Genomic DNA, 19,217 nt, shown 5'->3' with positions numbered 1-19,217 from the left:
ATGAGCTGTTTCCTTTGAGGCATATTTACAATCAGTGAGCTATAGCCCACCCATAGATTATTTGTTCGCCTCAAAGTTGCTCCCATATCCTTTGCTCCCATTTGTCCATGCAAACATGCATCATCCATCTTCTTGTGTTTGGCCCTCCGGTAGAGCACGGACCAAGTACTTGTGTTGCACCCACTGCTCCCGTTTTGGCAGCTACTTTTTTAGTTGTGTTTAAGCGCTCCATATAAGAGCTCGTGTTTTCACTCGCTCCACCCCCTCCCCTGCGCGCCATTCATGTTGCTTCTTCCACCCCCCTTTCCCAACTACCCCCACTTATATACACTGTTCATTCGAGCGTTACATCTCTCTGGTATGATATGTAATGATTATGTTACTTTTTTGCACTAGTACCGAATTCGGGCACCGGAATGCTGTAGCACCCTGAACTGACTCCTGTCTAGTTTGTCCACAAAACCTTTTGATTGTCCATTAGTTTTCACTATAATCATATGACTATTTTTTTAAAGTAATGAATTCGGATATAGGAATGCTGGAGCATCCAAAACTGACCCCACTGGTTGTTCTATGAAACCTTTTGGTGGTCCATTAGTTATTACTGCTTTTGGTGGCCATTGACAGGCATTAACCTGCTAGACCTCTCCAGACCACAAATGAGGGTGTGGCAGAATCAAAGCCAAGGTTCAGAGGAACTGCGAGTTAGTTGATAGCTATTCATCCAGTCTAGACTTTAACGCCTTTCAGTTGAATTGAAAGAAGAAACATTCTGTGGTTGGAACAGAAAAGTGACGTATTTTGTGACACAAGTGTTCTTTTTGCCTTGATGTGTTTAAGGAAACTGAAAGGTGATGCTGTTATAACATCCAGTTCTCAGTGTATTGTGACGCTCATTATATCTGTTAGGATTCTCATCCATTGTTTACCCTATAAGGGCAGTGGCTAGTATAAAAATATGTCACTATACAATTTTTTTGTGAGCCTATTCACCTTGTTTAGTGCCTTTATGCACATCATATTTTGTTGCAATGGAATTAAGAAATTTCCAATTTGTTGTTTAGCTTTAATTAAGATCCATGGGATAGTGGCACATTACAGATGTCAAACGGGCGTTGTGCCGAGGGTGTGAGTTTACAAATACAGAAACGCATTTACAAAATGTTGTCGGTTAAGACGAATTAATGTATGTATGTATGTTTAAAAAAGAGCCTCTATGTAAAAAGTATGTCAAGGAGATTTTATAGAGTGATACAAATTTAAGTTGTGGGGCCAAGTATCATGTGGTTTCAGCATGGCTGACTGGAAAGGGTATTTCTCTGCCCCTAGCCAGTCTTTCTCAGCAGAAACTTTGCTGATCTTTTATTGGTTTCAGAGACACCTTTTTTTGGCTGTGCGCGCAAAGGCCAACATTTTATTTGTCCCGATCATCACCCATCCCGGGATAGCAGGCGCCACGTCTGAAGTACAACTCCTGGCATATAAAGTCTTTAGTTGTCATTGGAATTAAGCTGCCCAGCTCACCTTTATTTTTAAATTAGACCCACAAATCCTTCCGGGAAGGATCCTTGGTGCAAGACCTGAGTGGTATTTTCATACTTTAGAAATTCAGGGATATGAGTTACAGGTTTAGTGTGGGACCCTACTCATTTTTCTCCTTGTAACAAAGCATGTGCAATGGAGTTTACTTGCAAAAGGCTGCTGCAAGTACTGGAGGTGATCCCTACTTGCCAGAATGAATAGTTGGTCCTTGCATAGCCTTGTGGTTGGCCTACAGCAGTGTGTTTGGAGGGAATACTCTGCATTGTTTTCAGTTAAACAAAATTTCACTCAAGGTATTGTACTGCGTGACAGCATCCAGTTTCCCTAATTCGCTCATGTGGGTTACTTTAATAGGCCTCCCCTGCAGTTGATGCTGTACAGACAGCTAGACAGCACATTTGCTGTACAGACAGCTAGACAGCACATGCGCCGTCTCTTTGAGAGATGTTGTTTACCATCAGGTGGATATAGCCATCCCATAGGCTTACCATTTGTTCACTTCAATGTCGCTCTCATATAATCCGTTCCTGGTTGTCCATGACATGCATGCATCATGCCTTTTCTTGTGTTTGGCCCTCCCCTAGAGCAAGAACAAAGTACTTCAAAAATGTATCTATTTGTGCTGATTAGTGTCTTTGGTTGTCAGTCACAAATGAACAATCCTGCCAGTCAGAGATGGCTGCTACGTTCAGTAATAGCTGTGTGCACATTTGTCAAGTGCCTGAAACTTGCCTTGCAAACCTTACATACCACTATATGAAGTGACCTATAAGACATTCACGCTGACAATGCTAATAACTCTGGCATTGCCAAGCCCTACTGGCTTTGCCAATCTTAACGATGGGATAGTTGGACCAGTCTAAGATCATGTGACTATCAGAGATTCCTATTTTCACTTGTTCTGGTAACAATGCCTATACCTTTCTTACCTATACCAATAATAATGTTTTTTCCAACCAATATCAAATGGTTTTGAGGCAGGAGCACTGACTAGCTCTTTCAACCCTACAAATTCATTGTCAGACTTTCACTATCCCCCGAATTTCTGTGTCTTCAAGAGCTCGTGCAAATTTATTATTGTGTTTGAAAACATGGTTATACATTTTGAAGGATAATATACTGGACTCAAGAAGGACTCACTCACTACCGTGACAAGTCCTTCCATTTCACTCTAAGAAGAGAACAGGATCCAAACCATGTCTGTGCTGATGTCATCACAAAGCATCCACAACCTTTTCTGTTTGGTGCAACGCAAGAGTCAGACATGGGTTGCCTAAAGTTGACTTAAGGAAAGTTTGTGGTTTATGACTGCAAATGCTTAAGTGGCAAAGAGTGAAAAGATCTCTCGTGACTGCAAGTTCAGATCCATTCACCACAGGCATGTCTACCATGTGAACTATGTGCAGTGCTGTCCTGCAGGGAATTTTCTCAGTGAGAATTATTGAGATATTTTCCTTTAGATACATGTTTCTCCTCCTCATAGCACAGAACACCGGGTTCACAGAAGCAGCTTGTTTCCAGGGTACTAAGGCTTTTGCAACATGTGAGTAATAAAAATGTTTATAGTACAATGCAAGTGGGGAACCTGTCACCAACTAAAGAGAGTAGAACTCGAATTCACCAGCGAGGACAAATTCCATGATGCCATAGAACTCAATACATTCGTGTCTCTATTAGTGATTACATTGATCAATATGCTTAGTAGCAAGAAGACATTACATAGTAGAGATGATTGATGTACACGCATTACAATCTTTCATTGGTAGTTAATGATGCAATATCTTCATATCCATTTCAGGCTGCAGAAAAGCATTACTTGTGCACAACACATTACTATAAACAAGATAATGTCGGCTACAATATCGTCTAACACACTGACTTCTGTTCATAGGTTTGCTTCTCCCACATTTTCTGATAAGTAGCAGCAGAGAGGTTCACATATGCTTCTGGGGATTAAACAGTTTGCAGCAAAAGTGACTCAGTACCAGACTTCTTCCCCATCTCAATGCCACTGGTCTCTTGGTCAGTGCTAAAGCTAATCCGTAAACTTGCTGGTAGATGTTTGACTGAGAGTTCCTAACAGGGTTATCAGTGGTGAGGGTGTAATCTCTCTTCTTACCATTTTGGGCAAGACTTCGAAACACCCATCCGATGCATCAGCAGAACGGGGCATATCCATTTTAAATGCATGATTTTTTTCTTTAAGAGATTACATCTCATGCAGAGCTCACCTATATCATAACCCAAGAACTTCAACTTCACAGGTTTGTAAAGAGAGTTAACAGAACTATTTAAAATGAACTGCTCATCATTCATGGGAGTCCTTATATATCCCAGCTACAGCTGACCAATTATCCACTTACCACCCTTTTGTTCTGAATACTATAATAGAGAGACCAGCCATTTATGAGCAGCATTCTTAACCAGCTATGTAAGTTGTTCTGGAAGCACTTCGGGTAGTTTACACGTGCCTTCATCACAGTGTTGCGTTTTCTGAAGTATACAAACATGTCTAGTGATCTGACCTCTTCTACTGCCTTGTAGTGAGCAAAGATTATACCTTTACAACTTCTGTACAAATCCCCCAGCTTGGTGAGCCCTAGTTAGGTCTGCTGCACTATTGTAAATGAGTGATTTACCAGGGTTATTTGGGAACAGGAATCCTGGAGCGTAGGGCCAACCCAGGCTCATAGAGCACACCAGGAGTGCATTGACCAGCGAGCCAAGGCAATTCTCAATTAAGTAGGGGCAGCCATATTCTGTTCAACAGCAGTATGCAGAAGCAGTCATTTCGAACGGTACCATCAATACATAAAGTGGGCCTTGCACTGCTATGAAATACAACTCCATATTTAGCAGAGTAAATCCCCCACATCCCAAATGAATTGTCAGTATCTCCCAGCTCACTTTGGGCTGCTTTCCTGCACAAACCATCCGGATTAACAAAATGCATACCATTTTTGAAAAAACCCTTACTTAAGGGGACTGGGTCATTAACTTCGAGATAGAAAAGATTTGGCAGGATAATCATCTTAATCAGGGCAATCGTTCCTGCCATGGATGGGGGGAGCTTTGTCTGTCTAACAGCCTTTTCCCTTATTCATACAAATACCGGGCTACAGATTTCCTTCAGGACAATATCTTAGGATGAACTTGCATTCCTAAGTATCAAATTGTGTGACTCTTCTCTCTAGTGGAAACTCAAGATAAAACTTGGATGTGGGCTGTATAAATAGTGCTATTTATGGTTTGTTACAATTTATACAAAGGCCTGATTTACCTCTATACCCATTCCTCAGATTATAAGGGATAGGTTCTTCTCTAGTTCCCAGACTGTAGTTTTGCATCTTTGGTACATACTGACAACAACATTTTCTGCCCCCCTCAACCTTAACCCACTAACATGGGGTTTTCTCCATACATAAGGTAGGGGCTTTAAAGAAGTGGCAAAAAGCAATGCAGATAGTGGCCACTCCTGTTGTGGCCCTCTTCTGATAAAGTAGAGGACAATGTATTATTAATCTTTAGCCAGCCATGAGCATGGTACAGAATATGGCATAGTTAGTTTTTATCGTTATCCTCCCTCGGCCTCATGTCGAATGAAAAGGCCTTTTCCATTTCTATAAATATGACCACGCACTGAACTTGGGATGAATTCCATACATTAACACAATTAAGGTGAAGATATTATCAGCAGTTGAGAAAGATAGAATGAATCTCACCTGATATTGCACCTCTAAGCTATTCATGTATGGGAGAAGTCTTGATGCTATAACTATTGCTAGAATGTTTATGTCCATATTTTCTAAAAACAGGCCTATATCACGTACACCTACTTGCCAGCTTGCACCATTTAAGTGCAACAACTGTTTCCAACAAAATGGAGGGGAGCATTCCTCTTACCCTTTTCTCCTCAAACATATGAAGCAAATGCAGAAATAAAAGATGAGCAAATTCTTTATAAAATGTAACTGTTAAACCTCATTGCCGAGTGATATCCCATTAGACATGGGTTTAATAGCGTTACAAATCTCAAATTTCATAATGGAGTTGAACAGGCATTGCACACGTGCTCTCAAGCCACAACACTGTAATCGTATTCAAGAATGCAGTTATCTAGGTCTCACTGCAATCACTTCTGACAGTGTAAATCCTGCTGTAGTAATTAGAAAATGTTTTAAGAATATACTTAGTATCCATTTCATGTACTCATCTCCATCAACAAATTTCCAACTCTGGCTGGCTACTGAGCCACAAACTGTGGGGCTCATGTGTAGCCCCGTCATTCCCCCTCTGAGCTAAGATGTCTTCATTCAAAAATGTGATTTCACAATCCAGTTTCATATCATTCTACCATTATGGCTTCTATACGCTGCTGTGTCTTAGTCTACGGCACCCTAGCGTGTGCGTTTTCCAGTTTCTCATTCTATCTTGTGTAACAGGTCCTGAACTAACATAAGTTCTCCAGTGTGCTTGGAACTGCAAAGTGTGCCATAATCCAGGACAGCCAGCATTCAGACAATATACTGTTAGATAGCCAGGTGTCTCTCACGGCAAAAACCCTGTCTATAATTGTTTAAGATCAAAACTGCCATCACCTTTTATATGTTCAACTTGTATGAAACTGCATCTCATGCACCACCAGTTCAGAAAACAAGCAAGGCAATACACTCACCTCACATGACCATGTACAAACATCCCGAGTCACAGCCGGTAGTCAAATGGACTTGAATATTTAAATGTGTACTCTCCTCATTGGCGTGTCTCAGTAGCCATACACTAAGCAATCGTTTTGAATCTGAATGAGACCTTTGACATCAGTGAGGCCATCCACAGGATTGTGGTTGTTCTAGGTTTCAGAAGGTTTAATTCTGGTTAACATTCCCTTTACATGTAACTTTCTTCACTCTAGTACTCACGCACTAGATGCATTAGATTAATTCTGCGTGTATTAACAAATGTAATGTGTCTTCCAGTGTATATATAGCGTGCAATATTTAAAAGGAGCCCTGAACATCCAGTAGTGTGCATAAGTGGTAGAATTCCAATCTTTAGTGCATCAGTATTGCAGTGCCCTTACACTATATGTTATAGGTTGCAAAATACCAATCTGATTGCCACTGCCTGGCAAATATCTTGGCTAGCCCCGGGGCAAAATGAGTCCCCCTGTACCAAACAGCTACTCCAATCTCAGGTTTAGTCAAAAAGGCAGTAATGTGCTTAGCATTCTTGTTATTATTTAAGCCCATTAGAGATATACCAGGCATCCTGCAGAGTCATTCAACGAGTTAGATCTAGGCACCTGAGCTATCCATGGCACAGAACATAGTATGTCACTGGCTTCATAAGTCTAATTCCTTCTTTAAAATCATCCTTGCCATGTTGGAAACATTCCATTCCCAGTCCAAACCCCACCCACACTAAGATCCCCAACTACAAGTGAGTATCCTCAACTCGTCCAACAGCGTGACCAGGACATCGAAACAAAACTCTGCAGACTCAGAGCAAGGCACTAGAGCCAACCTCCTCTGCTCTCTCCCTTCACATCAGCTTGGCCTGGTGCAGTCATTCAACAACAAATTACCCTCTGGACGTGAATAATGCAGTTGCAATGTTCAATTAACAATCATTTGCCAAGAAGATATTTCAACCCACCAATAGTGGTTAAAATAGAATACTCGTCTTAAGCATAGCTGGGTAAGTATCAACTAAGAGGCACATTTTAGACACTCGTTGCATACAGTACTTGCCCATTGAACCCGTTTAAGTGCAGAAATACACTGAAATAGTAAATATAAGGTAGACAACGTATGTGCTTCGGGATTATCCTGAGTTACTAACCCAAGAACAGCCTGACAACATTTCGGCATGCCAGTTATCTATTTGGCAGATTAATCCATATTATGTTTAGGCAACCTTTGGTTCATAACCTAATTTTCTCATATCCATCCCCTCGACCTTAGTAATATCTCCGTCAAGTCTCCCATGTATAATATTGAGCTGGTATTCTCCTTTGATCTGAAGAAGGTCTTTACTGATTTAGGGTCGCTGTGCACATTATCATCAAAGATGATTTTTTAGTTATAATGGATAAAGCATGGCCTACTCTCACCACATAAACTGTAGTTTTTTTTCACTGGGAACACCGTTCTGGCTTGCTAAACTGCCAATGTAAAGTAAGGGAATAGTTAAAAGCACATATTATTATACATCTGCTTCTTTTCTCTGCCAATGCGAAGGATCACGTTCTTGGCTCAATAGTTAAAGATATGTGCCAGTATTGGCCTTTGGAAATGAGGGGGTTTGGGAACCAGATGTGATGTCAGTGTGTGATGTTACCTCTACACAATAAAGAAAGCTGAAAGCTCTCTATAAGCAACTCTATGTAACCAATGATGGTAGGCTCGGAGAGCCCTTGCATGCGCACATACTTACTTTACAGTACTTCGAAGTGTTTCTTACTTCTAAGTACAGATTTCTTGCTCCTAGAATCTGAAGAAACTTCTCCATTTTTAAAGGCTTCTCACATTGTGCTCTCGTATCAACCTCAGTTTTCGATATGTAGAGTTCTGCTATCTCCAGTCACCTGTTTATCTGGCCCCTCCATGGCGCTTTCTGGATATACAAAATGTCTATTTTCCTATCAATAGTATGCAGATTCTTCTGCATATCTAGCAGTAGCGCCTTCACTTCAACCTCACCATGTTCTGGCAGATGTCCTTGCAGTCCTTCTGCTGGCGTGGCCTGTGTCTCTGTCCAGTGCTTGCACCAACTTCCTGGGCTCAAATGCAAACTATTTGTCTGAGATCTATTTTACACATATTGTGAGGTTTCGGATGGCACCATAATGAGTCACAGTGACCCTGGTATAGTGACTTTCAGTTAGGTGGATTGAAATCCCAGGTATGTGTCACAACCACTGTTAAACTCTGGTTTCGCCACACTAGATACGGAGCTGCCTATATGTTTTCCTCCGAACCCACGGTACTCCAGACCAACCAAATGTCCAGTACACTCACCAAAGTTGGAGAAAGCCAGCCACCGTTACACTTTCATATTCCAGGCCCTGTCGGCTCATTCTCGCTCCTCAGTCAGAGGAGTCGACATGCTGTTCAAGCTCTCACCATCATCAGCAGTTTACAGATCAAGCCATGCGGCCCACCACTGCTATTGGTCTATACACTACTCACGTCCCACAACAGTCGGTTGTGTCCCTGTATCTCAAGCTCCACTTGACGGCAAATTTAGCTTCTCCGAGCCCCTCCTTCGTCTCTACTGAGCTAGCACTATCAGCCAGAAACACTGCTGACTGAGGCAGCCATCAACATTAAGGTAGCTCCTTTACCACTTTTCAGGTTCACTCACATGTCAGCTCCCAGATCTTGCTCACTCAGCAACACTCACTTGTCTCAAAGTCAAAATAATCCATCGCCACTGCTTCAGCACCTCTGGGTGCACTCAATAAGCTCCATATGACAAAGGAGGGGGCTACAATAACAGAGCCTATCCCTCAAGTGGCTATCTTGGTTGCCGGCTCATTACCACCACACCTATTACAGTATATGATTCCAGAATGGATGCTCAAGTGGGCCACACTTCTCTATGCACATTTTCTGGGTGGAATATCATACTAACAGCATTATCGTCTCCTCTAGTCTTGCTATTCTCATTCACACAGGTAGTGGAGGAACATGTTGCTAAATAGTAGACAAGGTAAAGTTACTTGCTTGTAATCCTTGATATCCATTAAAAGAATCTTTGGTAAATTTATGTATTACCTGCCCTCCTCACTGGGATTTTTACAGAACAAATCAACATAGATAGAGATTGGTACAAATGATTACCCCCTGTAAGAGATTCAAGATAAATTGACTTTATCAGCTGTGCTTTCTGGGATAGGTAAGTCAGCGGATATCATTAAAGGCACAATGGAGTTATTTCTTTTGTAACTCAGCTAGTGATGCATAGCTGCTCAATTTTCTTTCAATTTCCCTTATTTAAAAAAGGGTTTAATGCTTTGTGTAGCTTTTTGCTGTCTTAATTGAAATGCACTGTGTAGCTTTTTGCTGTCTTAATTGAACTAGATATTGTTTAAAGAGTACATTTAAAATACAAATAAACATACCAAAATTCAGAAAGGCATGGCTAGTTTGTGAGAAACATCTTTTATAAAGGCATTCCAGTATCCCACACTGCAGTGGGCTATTCAGTATGCATGAATATCAGAGAAAATTCCATAAAGGAGAAGCCACATTTACTCGATGTAATAGCTAAACTGCACATCTCACATAGTCCCCTTGCATACATGTCTTGTTTCAACTATTTTACATACCATAACATACCAAAGTCCATTATTGTTGTGTGTGCTATTGTGATATTACAAATGCGACCAAGATGCTATTTAGTCAAAACTAAGAAGGTAAAAATGAAAGTAAGAACTATGCACATGAGACACAAACAATGTATTCTGTACTAAACCAGGCAGTTTCTAAGATTAGATTTTAAAGATGCTCAACATGCACTAACATGGTTTAAATTATTTATCAGCGATTCGGCATCTCCTTTGGTAACCTTAATTACACATATTTGTATCCAGAAAAACGTGCAGCATTTTTATTACTCTAATGCTCACCTGTAGAACCTCAGGGCTGTCTCTGGTTGGTCTGAATAGAAGTAGTTGCTTCCGATGCATGCAATGGCTTCCACATGAGTATTGTCCTGTTTTAGTACATCCTTGTAGTATTCTGAGGCTGAGGGAAAATCATTCATTTCCTGTTTTGCAAGTAACAAAAAAGGCAGAGATAATGTTTTATTTTTATGTCCGGGAACAACGTTTTAAAACTTTTATTTAAAGTTTTAGTGAAACAAAATAACAGTACTCCTTATAAAAACTTAAGAACATGATAGCCCATGTTGACATGTGGCAGATGACTGAAATTGATAAACATATAGTACAACATTGCTCAGATACCTCAACATGTGGACATGTCGCAACCCAACAAGCAAAGAGCACATCAAAGACGGAGCGTCACACCAGCAACAGGTCAGTGATAGATATATAAATCATAGCAGTATGCTCAGTGATGAAACCCTTAAATCCCATTCAGGCAAAACTGCAACATCTTCAACTCTTATAACAAAAAAAGCCTATCACAGTAAGCATTAGTCAAACAGCTGGTCATCCCTACAAGATAGAAGTGTCCACAGTGGCCACCAGACTCCAGGATGTGTTGCGGGCATGCATCTGACATCTCATCACAAGAAAACAAGTCCCAAACCCATGCCCCAACAGTTGGAGATGAGCCACTCCCCCAACTCATAGTTACTCTTCTCTTGGCAAGTACCACAGCAACCGCTGAGAATCTATGCACAAGGGAGCAATCTTTGGACCATATGCCAAAAATGTGGTAGTTTAATAATATATTGGACCATATAGCTCCCTAATTAGAACTTTTTTTCGGTGCAACAGGTATGTAAATAATATAACCCCAAAATATGAAAAATAGTAAAAATTCAAAGTGCTAAAACAAATAAGTGGATAAAATGACTTGACAATAACTTTAAAAGTCTCCTTTGGACAGCTATGGCAGAGTTCTATACGCTACACAGAATTACATCCCAGTACTCATCCAAGAGAACTGGATGCTAGCAGTCAAATATTCTTTAGGATACCACTGGCAAGTTTAATACTGTATGTTCTACTTTAATTTTTCATCTGCACAAACTTAATCCACAGAGGATGGCGTGATATAGGATCATATTTATCATATTTTGACAATATCTTTAGTTAACACATCCCATCAACACAATACCACATTTAGGCCCAGATTTATACTTTTTGGCACCACATTAGCGTCATGTTTTGACGCAAAAGCGGCGCAAACTTACAAAATACTATTGTATTTTGTAAGTTTACACCACTTTTTTTGTCAAAAAAATTACGCTAATGGGGCGCAAAAAAAGATAAAATCAGGGCCTTGATGTTTAAAGTTGTAATTTATTACACTACTTACTAGCAACAAAAAACTTAGAAGATAACAGTTCGAAAAAGTAAAACTGTAACAAAGTATCAACATTTGTTTATTTAAAGACTGTAGTTCTTAAGCCTTTTTTATAATTGTGAAAAGCATGTATATTTTTGTCAAATTGTGACTATCCTGCGTTCTGAAAATGTATTTAATTGTGAACACCGTCCGTTTATTTATTATCCTTCGTTTACAATATTTTTTGGTTATGGAGGGTCAAAAAGCCCGAAACATGTTGAGAATAATTTGTTTGAAACCAGATTCAAATAAAACAGCAAACAATAAGAAAAAAGAAATTAATTGTTGCCAAAATTGAAAGGATTTGAATAACTAACAATTTTGAGGTAAACTAAAAAAAAAAACAGTTGGTCTCTACTAATCAGTGGTGTGCAGAACTGCTGGGAAAAACACTCTAGATTATTCTAACCCCATGAGACGTACAGAACCTTTGAGAAGAGAGTAAAAACAAAACCTTCACCCAAAAATGCCTAAACCACATATTACAATAGAAAGGCATTGCGAGTTGTGTGCTACCAGTGGAACTGTGCAATGGAAAATTTATTTTGCCGTGTACACGTTCAACCGGTTTTGCTCTTGTCTAATTAGCAGACCAAAAAAAATGTGGTTTTAAAACGCAAAAAACTGTGGAATGTTCCTGGGTTGAGAAAGACTATGGCACCGAAAGGCCAGGTGACCAAACAAACATTTATAATTTAAAACGGCATAAATATTTTAGCCACACTCTCTTATGATGGAAACTGAAATGTTAAAAAAGGCTTACCTATTTGTGACAGTGCAATATGCATATACTTACAAAACATATGCTCTACAAATCTCACCTCATATATGCGGGCAATGCCACAAAGCAGGCTTACTTCACCAGGAAATCGATCTAACCCCTGCTTGAAAAGCTGAAGAGCTGTTATTGGCTGGTCCAATCGGATATACACCTAAACCAAAACACAGGGAACAGAAACAATCAAACCTAAAGGCCTGAGTTGCAATGATCTAATGAGGAAATAAGGAAAATGGTCAACTAGCATGACAGAAGCAGGACCAACAGGTTGTGAAACAGGCAATTTACAAAGTAGGATGACTACATAATCAAAGAATTTATGTAGATGACATTTCTGTTACAAATGTTCTTTGTTAACATGACCTTTAAACAATGAAGGATTATGGTCACTTTAAACAAAAGTAAAATCACATATTTCAAAAACAGATTTATTCCAGACAAATACATAATGGAATTCCACGGTAAAGACCACTTTACACTGTGGATATTGAGTCTGGTTTTGTGGAGACAATGTTGCAAAAATGGGTTGCATAAGGGTTTAAGAAGGCAGTTAATAAAAGAGACTGAATTATGCCCAGCAATGTTATCTGACAAACACAAAAAATGAACTTGGTCTACATGAAGTCATCTACTCCTTAAAAAAAGTAGAGTATATTTTACCTAACTGATTAGGTATCCCACTTTTTCAAACCCTTAAGAGTACTTGCAAAGCATCTAAGACTATCTCAAATTACCACAATGTCTCTTTCTCACCCTAAGAGCAGAGATGAGATTGTTCAATGAAGGTCTTCTAACAACAATCATGTATCTATCAAGCTGGCTTCACACGTATTTAGAATACTTATTAAAACTGATATGAGGTTCTAGAAAAAAATTAACTTTTATCAAAAACAATTTAATATTTTTGTTTTTACAAAATAAATTATTGTACACAACAATCAATTTTCACAAAACGTACAGCAAAACATAAAATGATGACTTCACTTACAGCATGATAAATTACATGCTCAAGGATCTATGGCAAGGTGATCTATTGAAAAGAACTTTCAATACACAGTTTAAGCTTAAGCAGACAAGTGTTAAAACCGTTTCATCCATTGATGTTACGCAAGACAAGAGTCTGCATAAATAACTTACTGCCACTACTGTTTGTCATATCAGTTTTATATCTGCTTAACTAACATCCTAAAAAACTACTTCTTAGCAGGATATCAGTCAGAGGCCTTGCATACGCCAAATAGATGATACAATAAGAACATGAATGTCACAGATTGTTTTAACTGTAGTAGGACATTCGTGTTCAGGGAGCGTCTTGCAAGTTAATCTGTGGGTAGAGTACATAACTGAGAGAAGAGTATGCTTGAACAACCACCTCAAATGCATCCTGATCAATGCACGCTCTGTCCACAAGCACGCCGTTGAACTATGGGACCTCCTGGACTCCACTGCACCGGACTTCGCCTTCATCACTGAGACCTGGATGAACGCCTCTTCGGCCCCCGACATCGCCATAGCCATCCCCGACTGCTACAAGATCTCCAGGAGAGACCGCACCAACCAAGTCGGTGGAGGAATCACCATCGTCTTCAAGGACTCCATCAACATCACCACCTCCACCGAAGACACCCCCCTCGCCGCCGAACACCTGCGCTTCCAGATCCACACCGACCCCAGGACCACCCTCAGCGGAAATCTCATCTACAGACCCCCTGGACCACGCGCCCTCTTCAGCGACTCTATCACTGACTTCATCTCCCCTCACGCCCTTGCCTCGCCGGACTACATCCTCCTCGGCGACCTCAACTTCCACCTGGAACAGAACAACGTTCCCAACACCACCACCCTGCTCGACAACCTCACCAACCTCGGTCTCAAGCAACTGGTGAACACCCCCACCCACATCGCCAGACACACGCTCGACCCCATCTTCATCGCCAGCAACCACGTATCCTTCAGCCACTCCTCCGTAATACACTGGACCGACCACAGATATGTCCACTTCACCTTCCGACGCGAGACTCGCCACCTCCGCACTCAACCCATCACACGCAGACATTGGAACAAAATCCCTGCGGAACAGCTTCTCTCCACTCTCAGCGACAACCAACCCACCTTCTCCACCGACCCCAACGGCACAGCCCTCAGCCTCACGCATTGGATCACCAACTGCGCAGACAACTTTGCACCCCTCAGACGTCTCCCAAGACAGACCAACACCAGGAAACCTCTTTGGTTCACAGACACCCTCAAGGAATCTAAAAAAACCTGCCGCACCCTCGAGAAAGAATGGCGCAAGGACCACACCGCAGAAAACATGTCTGCCCTCAAAAACGCCACCCGCGAACACCACCAACTGATCCGCGCCACCAAAAGAACTTCCTTCACAGACAGACAGACTGGACAAGAACACTCACAACAGCAAAGAACTCTTCAACATTGTCAAAGAGCTCTCCAATCCTAACGCCAACGCCCTCACGCCCTCACAAGAACTCTGCAACTCCCTCGCCACCTTCTTCCATCGTAAGATCACCGACCTACACGACAGCTTCGGACACCAGACACAGCCAACCACCACAGAACTTACAACGCCAGCCATCACCCTCAACGCCTGGACTCACATCAGCATGGAAGAGACCAAAGCTACCATGAACTCCATCCACTCCGGTGCCCCCTCGGACCCCTGCCCACACTTCATCTTCAACAAAGCTGACGACATCATCGCCCCGCATCTCCAGACCATCATCAACAGCTCGTTTGCTTCTGCCACCTTCCCCGAGAGCTGGAAACACGCAGAAGTCAACGCCCTACTGAAGAAACCTACGGCGGACCCCAGCGACCTGAAGAACTTCCGCCCCATCTCGCTCCTCCCCTTCCCTGCCAAAGTCATAGAGAAGACCGTCAACAAGCAACTTACCAACTTCCTTGAAGACAACAACCTACTCGACCCTTCTCAGTCCGGATTCCGAGCCAATCACAGCACAGAAACCGCCCTCATCTCAGTCACAGACGACAGCAGAACTCTGATGGACAACGGAGAAACAGTCGCCCTCATCCTCCTCGACCTCTCGGCTGCCTTCGACACCGTCTGCCACCGAACCCTAATATCCCGCCTCCGCTCCACCGGTATCTAAGGACAGGCCCAAGACTGGATCACCTCCTTCCTCTCCAACCGCTCCCAAAGAATCTACCTCCCACCGTTCCGCTCAGACCCCACCGAGATCATCTGCGGCGTCCCACAAGGCTCCTCGCTCAGCCCGACTCTCTTCAATGTCTACATGAGCCCCCTCGCCGACATCGTACGCAAACACAACATCAACATCACCTCCTACGCCGACAACACTCAGCTGATACTTTCCCTCACCAAGGACCCCACCAGCGCCAAGACCAACCTGCAAGATGGAATCAAAGACGTTGCAGAATGGATGAAACTCAGCCGTCTGAAACTGAACTCAGACAAAACGGAAGTCCTCATTCTCGGAAACACCCCATCCGCCTGGGACGACTCCTGGTGGCCCACGGCCCTTGGCACCGCACCAACCCCCTCAGACCACGCATGCAACCTCGGATTCATCCTGGACCTACTTCTCACCATGACCAAACAAGTCAATGCCGTATCATCTTCCTGCTTCCTCACCCTCCGCATGCTCCGAAAGATCTTCCGTTGGATCCCCGCCAACACCAGAAAGACTGTGACCCACGCCCTCGTAACGAGCCGCCTGGACTACGGTAACACCCTATACGAAGGAACCACCGCTAAACTCCAGAAATGTCTGCAGCGAATACAAAACGCCTCGGCCCGCCTCGTCCTCGACATACCCCGCAACAGCCACATCTCCGCCCACCTGAGACACCTGCACTGGCTTCCCGTCAACAAAAGGATCACCTGCCGGCTCCTCACCCACGTACACAAAGCCCTCCACAACAAGGGACCCGATTACCTCAACCGTCGCCTCAGTTTCTACACGCCCACCCACCAACTTCGCTCCGCCAACCTCGTACTCGTCGCCCTCCCTCGCATCCGCCACATCACGGCAGGTGGGAAATCCTTCTCCTACCTGGCAGCAAAGACATGGAATTTCTCCCCACCAACCTCAGGACCACCTCGCATTCCGGAGGCAACTCAAGACCTGGCTCTTCGAGCAGCAGTAATCCCCCTCTCCCTAGCGCCTTGAGACTCTCACAGGTGAGTAGCGCGCTTTATAAATGTTGTTGATTTGATTTGAAACAAGGGCATGCATTGCTGATATCTAGTATTAATGGCCAGTTATTAATGATTCAGTAAAGAACATGGTTTCAAACCAAATTCAAGCATTAAAACACCATAACAAATATAGTTACTATTTCTATTCATGAGACGACTCAAGGCAGCAGACAATCTGACAATCAAGACAGCTAAAATATTCAGAACAAGGGCCAAATGTTTAGCCAGGTGACAGATAATCAGACTGGATTTCACGTGTGCTATTTTCTGCTGGACTCATCTCTGCAAATTTGAGCGTTCACAGGTGCATTTTGACATCTGGCTACAGTTCAACCACATCGCCAAACTCTACCCTGCCAGGACAATGTCCAATAACACAAACTTGTTAGGTAAGCTTGATGCACTTTTTAAATTGGCACGCCCTAGAATACAAAACTTCAGCAGAGGACTACTGTCTAAGTAGAGACATTACAAACTGTAACACTGTATTACAAAACACTGATTGAAACAAAAGTCCACCAAATATGGAGAACCAGACCCTGTTCATTCAGAACTCAGACATTTTTTCACAGATCGCTTTATATTTAATGTGTATATATTAACACATTTATAATGAAATACACCAAATCCGACAATGAGAATTTTTCATGCTGGACGCACAATACTGGTCCAATGGGAGTCTTCAAGCAAGATAACCATATTCCACAGTTCGCCCATTGTACTGACATCTATGGAAATATATGCTTTGTGCAGCACAGAGATTAGCTGACTGCATCAACCAAAATTCACCAACGCTGCCATTACCACCACTTATTGCAAAACTTAACAGAATCTAAAAACCACTAATGATCAGACATCTTTGACTGAATAATCTGGCCAGTATGAGTTTGAGTGATTCCTCATATACTCAGTAAACTCCAAGTATAGCACCACACAGCAGAAGAGCAGCTAAGTAATGTACATGAAAATATATGGAGGATATTGACAAGTGGTCCAAATCAGATATAGCCTGTGAATATGAGTGAATAGGCAGCTGACGACCCTCAAAGGCAGTGGAAGAGACAGTAAGGAATTGTGTGCAAGGAATGGTTTCTTACTTGTAATCCCAGTTCTCTTTTAGGGGAATCTCCACTGAAGTCATAAGCACTGAATAGTCCCGCCCATGTGCGGGGATGCTGGAGTACTTTTCCATAGTATAACTTCTTAAGTGTAGATGTTCTCCTTCCTTTGGGAAGGCCTGCAGAATCACTAAAGAGATAAACATTATGCAGTCTATAGGAACAGGCTACAATGGCCAAATTCTTCAGATTGTTCTTAAAAAAGGGCCAAGAAATATATGTAATTTAATGGAATTATTCTTTAACAGTTTAAATCTCTTTCACATATCCTTTTTTTTGTAAGAGTAGCGAGATGAAGGATAGCAGGGCAATGCAGCCTCGTAGGCAGGCATTGTGCAAGATTATAACTGCCTCTGCACCTTTAAGGACCCAGGGATCACCAGTATTCCATCATACCCAGCAGGTGGCAGTTGATTCCGTTCTCTTTGACGAGATGTGTATGTGATAGGCAGATCCCATAAACGCCTCTGCCAACTCCACCAGGAAGTGGGAGGGTTGCTTATGACTTCAATGGAGATTCCCTTAAGAGTGAACTGGGATTACAGATAAAAAAAAAAACATTCCTTCTCTTTTAGGGGAAATCCACTGATAGTCATAAGCACTGAATAGAGTAGCAAGCCCATCCCCACTAAGGGATATGGAAAAGACAGCCAGAGGAATGCTCCAAATAGTCATTTAAGTAAATACATTTCTAAGGGAGGCCTGTCCTGCTTGAGCATCTGTTCTAGCATCTGGGTCCAAGCAATAGTGCTTGGTGAATGTGTGAAGAAATCTCAATTTGCTGCTTTGCAAACTTAAGCTATAGGGACATTTATCATTAATGCAATAGTAGTTGCTTTGTCCCTAGTACACTGTGCCTTATGTCTAGCTGATAAAGTCTTGTTGGCTTTCTGGTAGCATAAGGAATGCAGGACTTTATCCATCGGGGGATGGAGTATTTGGAAGTAGCGAGGCCTGTGCATACCCGACCGTAGTTTATAAACAGTTGGTCTGATCCTCTTAGGTCTTGTGTTTTGTCTAGATAAAACTTTAAGACTTGCTTCATTTCTAGGGAATGAGACGTTCTTTCAGCCGATGTGGAAGGATACTGAAAGAAGGTTGGTAAGGTAATTGTCTGACTGACTTGAAAATCAGAAATCACTTTTGGAAGGTGTAAGGAAATGGCTCCCTGTTGCAGTTACCCCCCACTTTTTGCCTGATACTGATGCTCACTTGACTGAGATGTGTGCTTGGACCCTGCTAACCAGGCCCCAGCAACAGTGTTCTTTCACTAAAAATGTACCATTGTTTCCACAACCCTGGCACCCAGATCAGTCCCTTGTAAAAGGTACCAGTGGTATCAAGGGCCCTGTGACCAGGGAATGTCCCTAAGGGCTGCAGCATATGTTGTGCCACCCTAAGGGACCCCTCACCTAACACATGCACACTGCCATTGCAGATTGTGTGTGTTGGTGGGGAGAAAAAGGCAAAGTCGACATGGCATCCCCCTCAGGATGCCATGCACACAAAATACTGCCTGTGGCATAGGTAAGTCA

At 42.4% G+C, this 19,217-nt stretch overlaps 1 protein-coding gene across 2 annotated transcripts in view; it reads right to left on the bottom strand.

The window, feature by feature from the left end:
- The window catches only part of TTC8 (tetratricopeptide repeat domain 8), a 296,727-nt gene that overhangs the window by 96,083 nt on the left and 181,427 nt on the right, over positions 1 to 19,217 (bottom strand). For both annotated transcript variants that reach the window (XM_069208150.1, XM_069208149.1), the window contains 2 exons: positions 12,407 to 12,517; positions 10,175 to 10,314 (listed from right to left, as the gene is read on the bottom strand). In XM_069208150.1, the coding sequence (XP_069064251.1) occupies positions 10,175 to 10,314; positions 12,407 to 12,517 (251 nt within the window). The remainder of the gene's footprint in view (positions 1 to 10,174; positions 10,315 to 12,406; positions 12,518 to 19,217) is intronic.

Source organism: Pleurodeles waltl, chromosome 9, assembly GCF_031143425.1.
Source record: "Pleurodeles waltl isolate 20211129_DDA chromosome 9, aPleWal1.hap1.20221129, whole genome shotgun sequence".
In the NCBI taxonomy this organism is placed as follows: domain Eukaryota; kingdom Metazoa; phylum Chordata; class Amphibia; order Caudata; family Salamandridae; genus Pleurodeles; species Pleurodeles waltl.
Note: the sequence above shows the minus strand (reverse complement) of the source record. Positions and strands in the feature narration are given on the sequence as shown.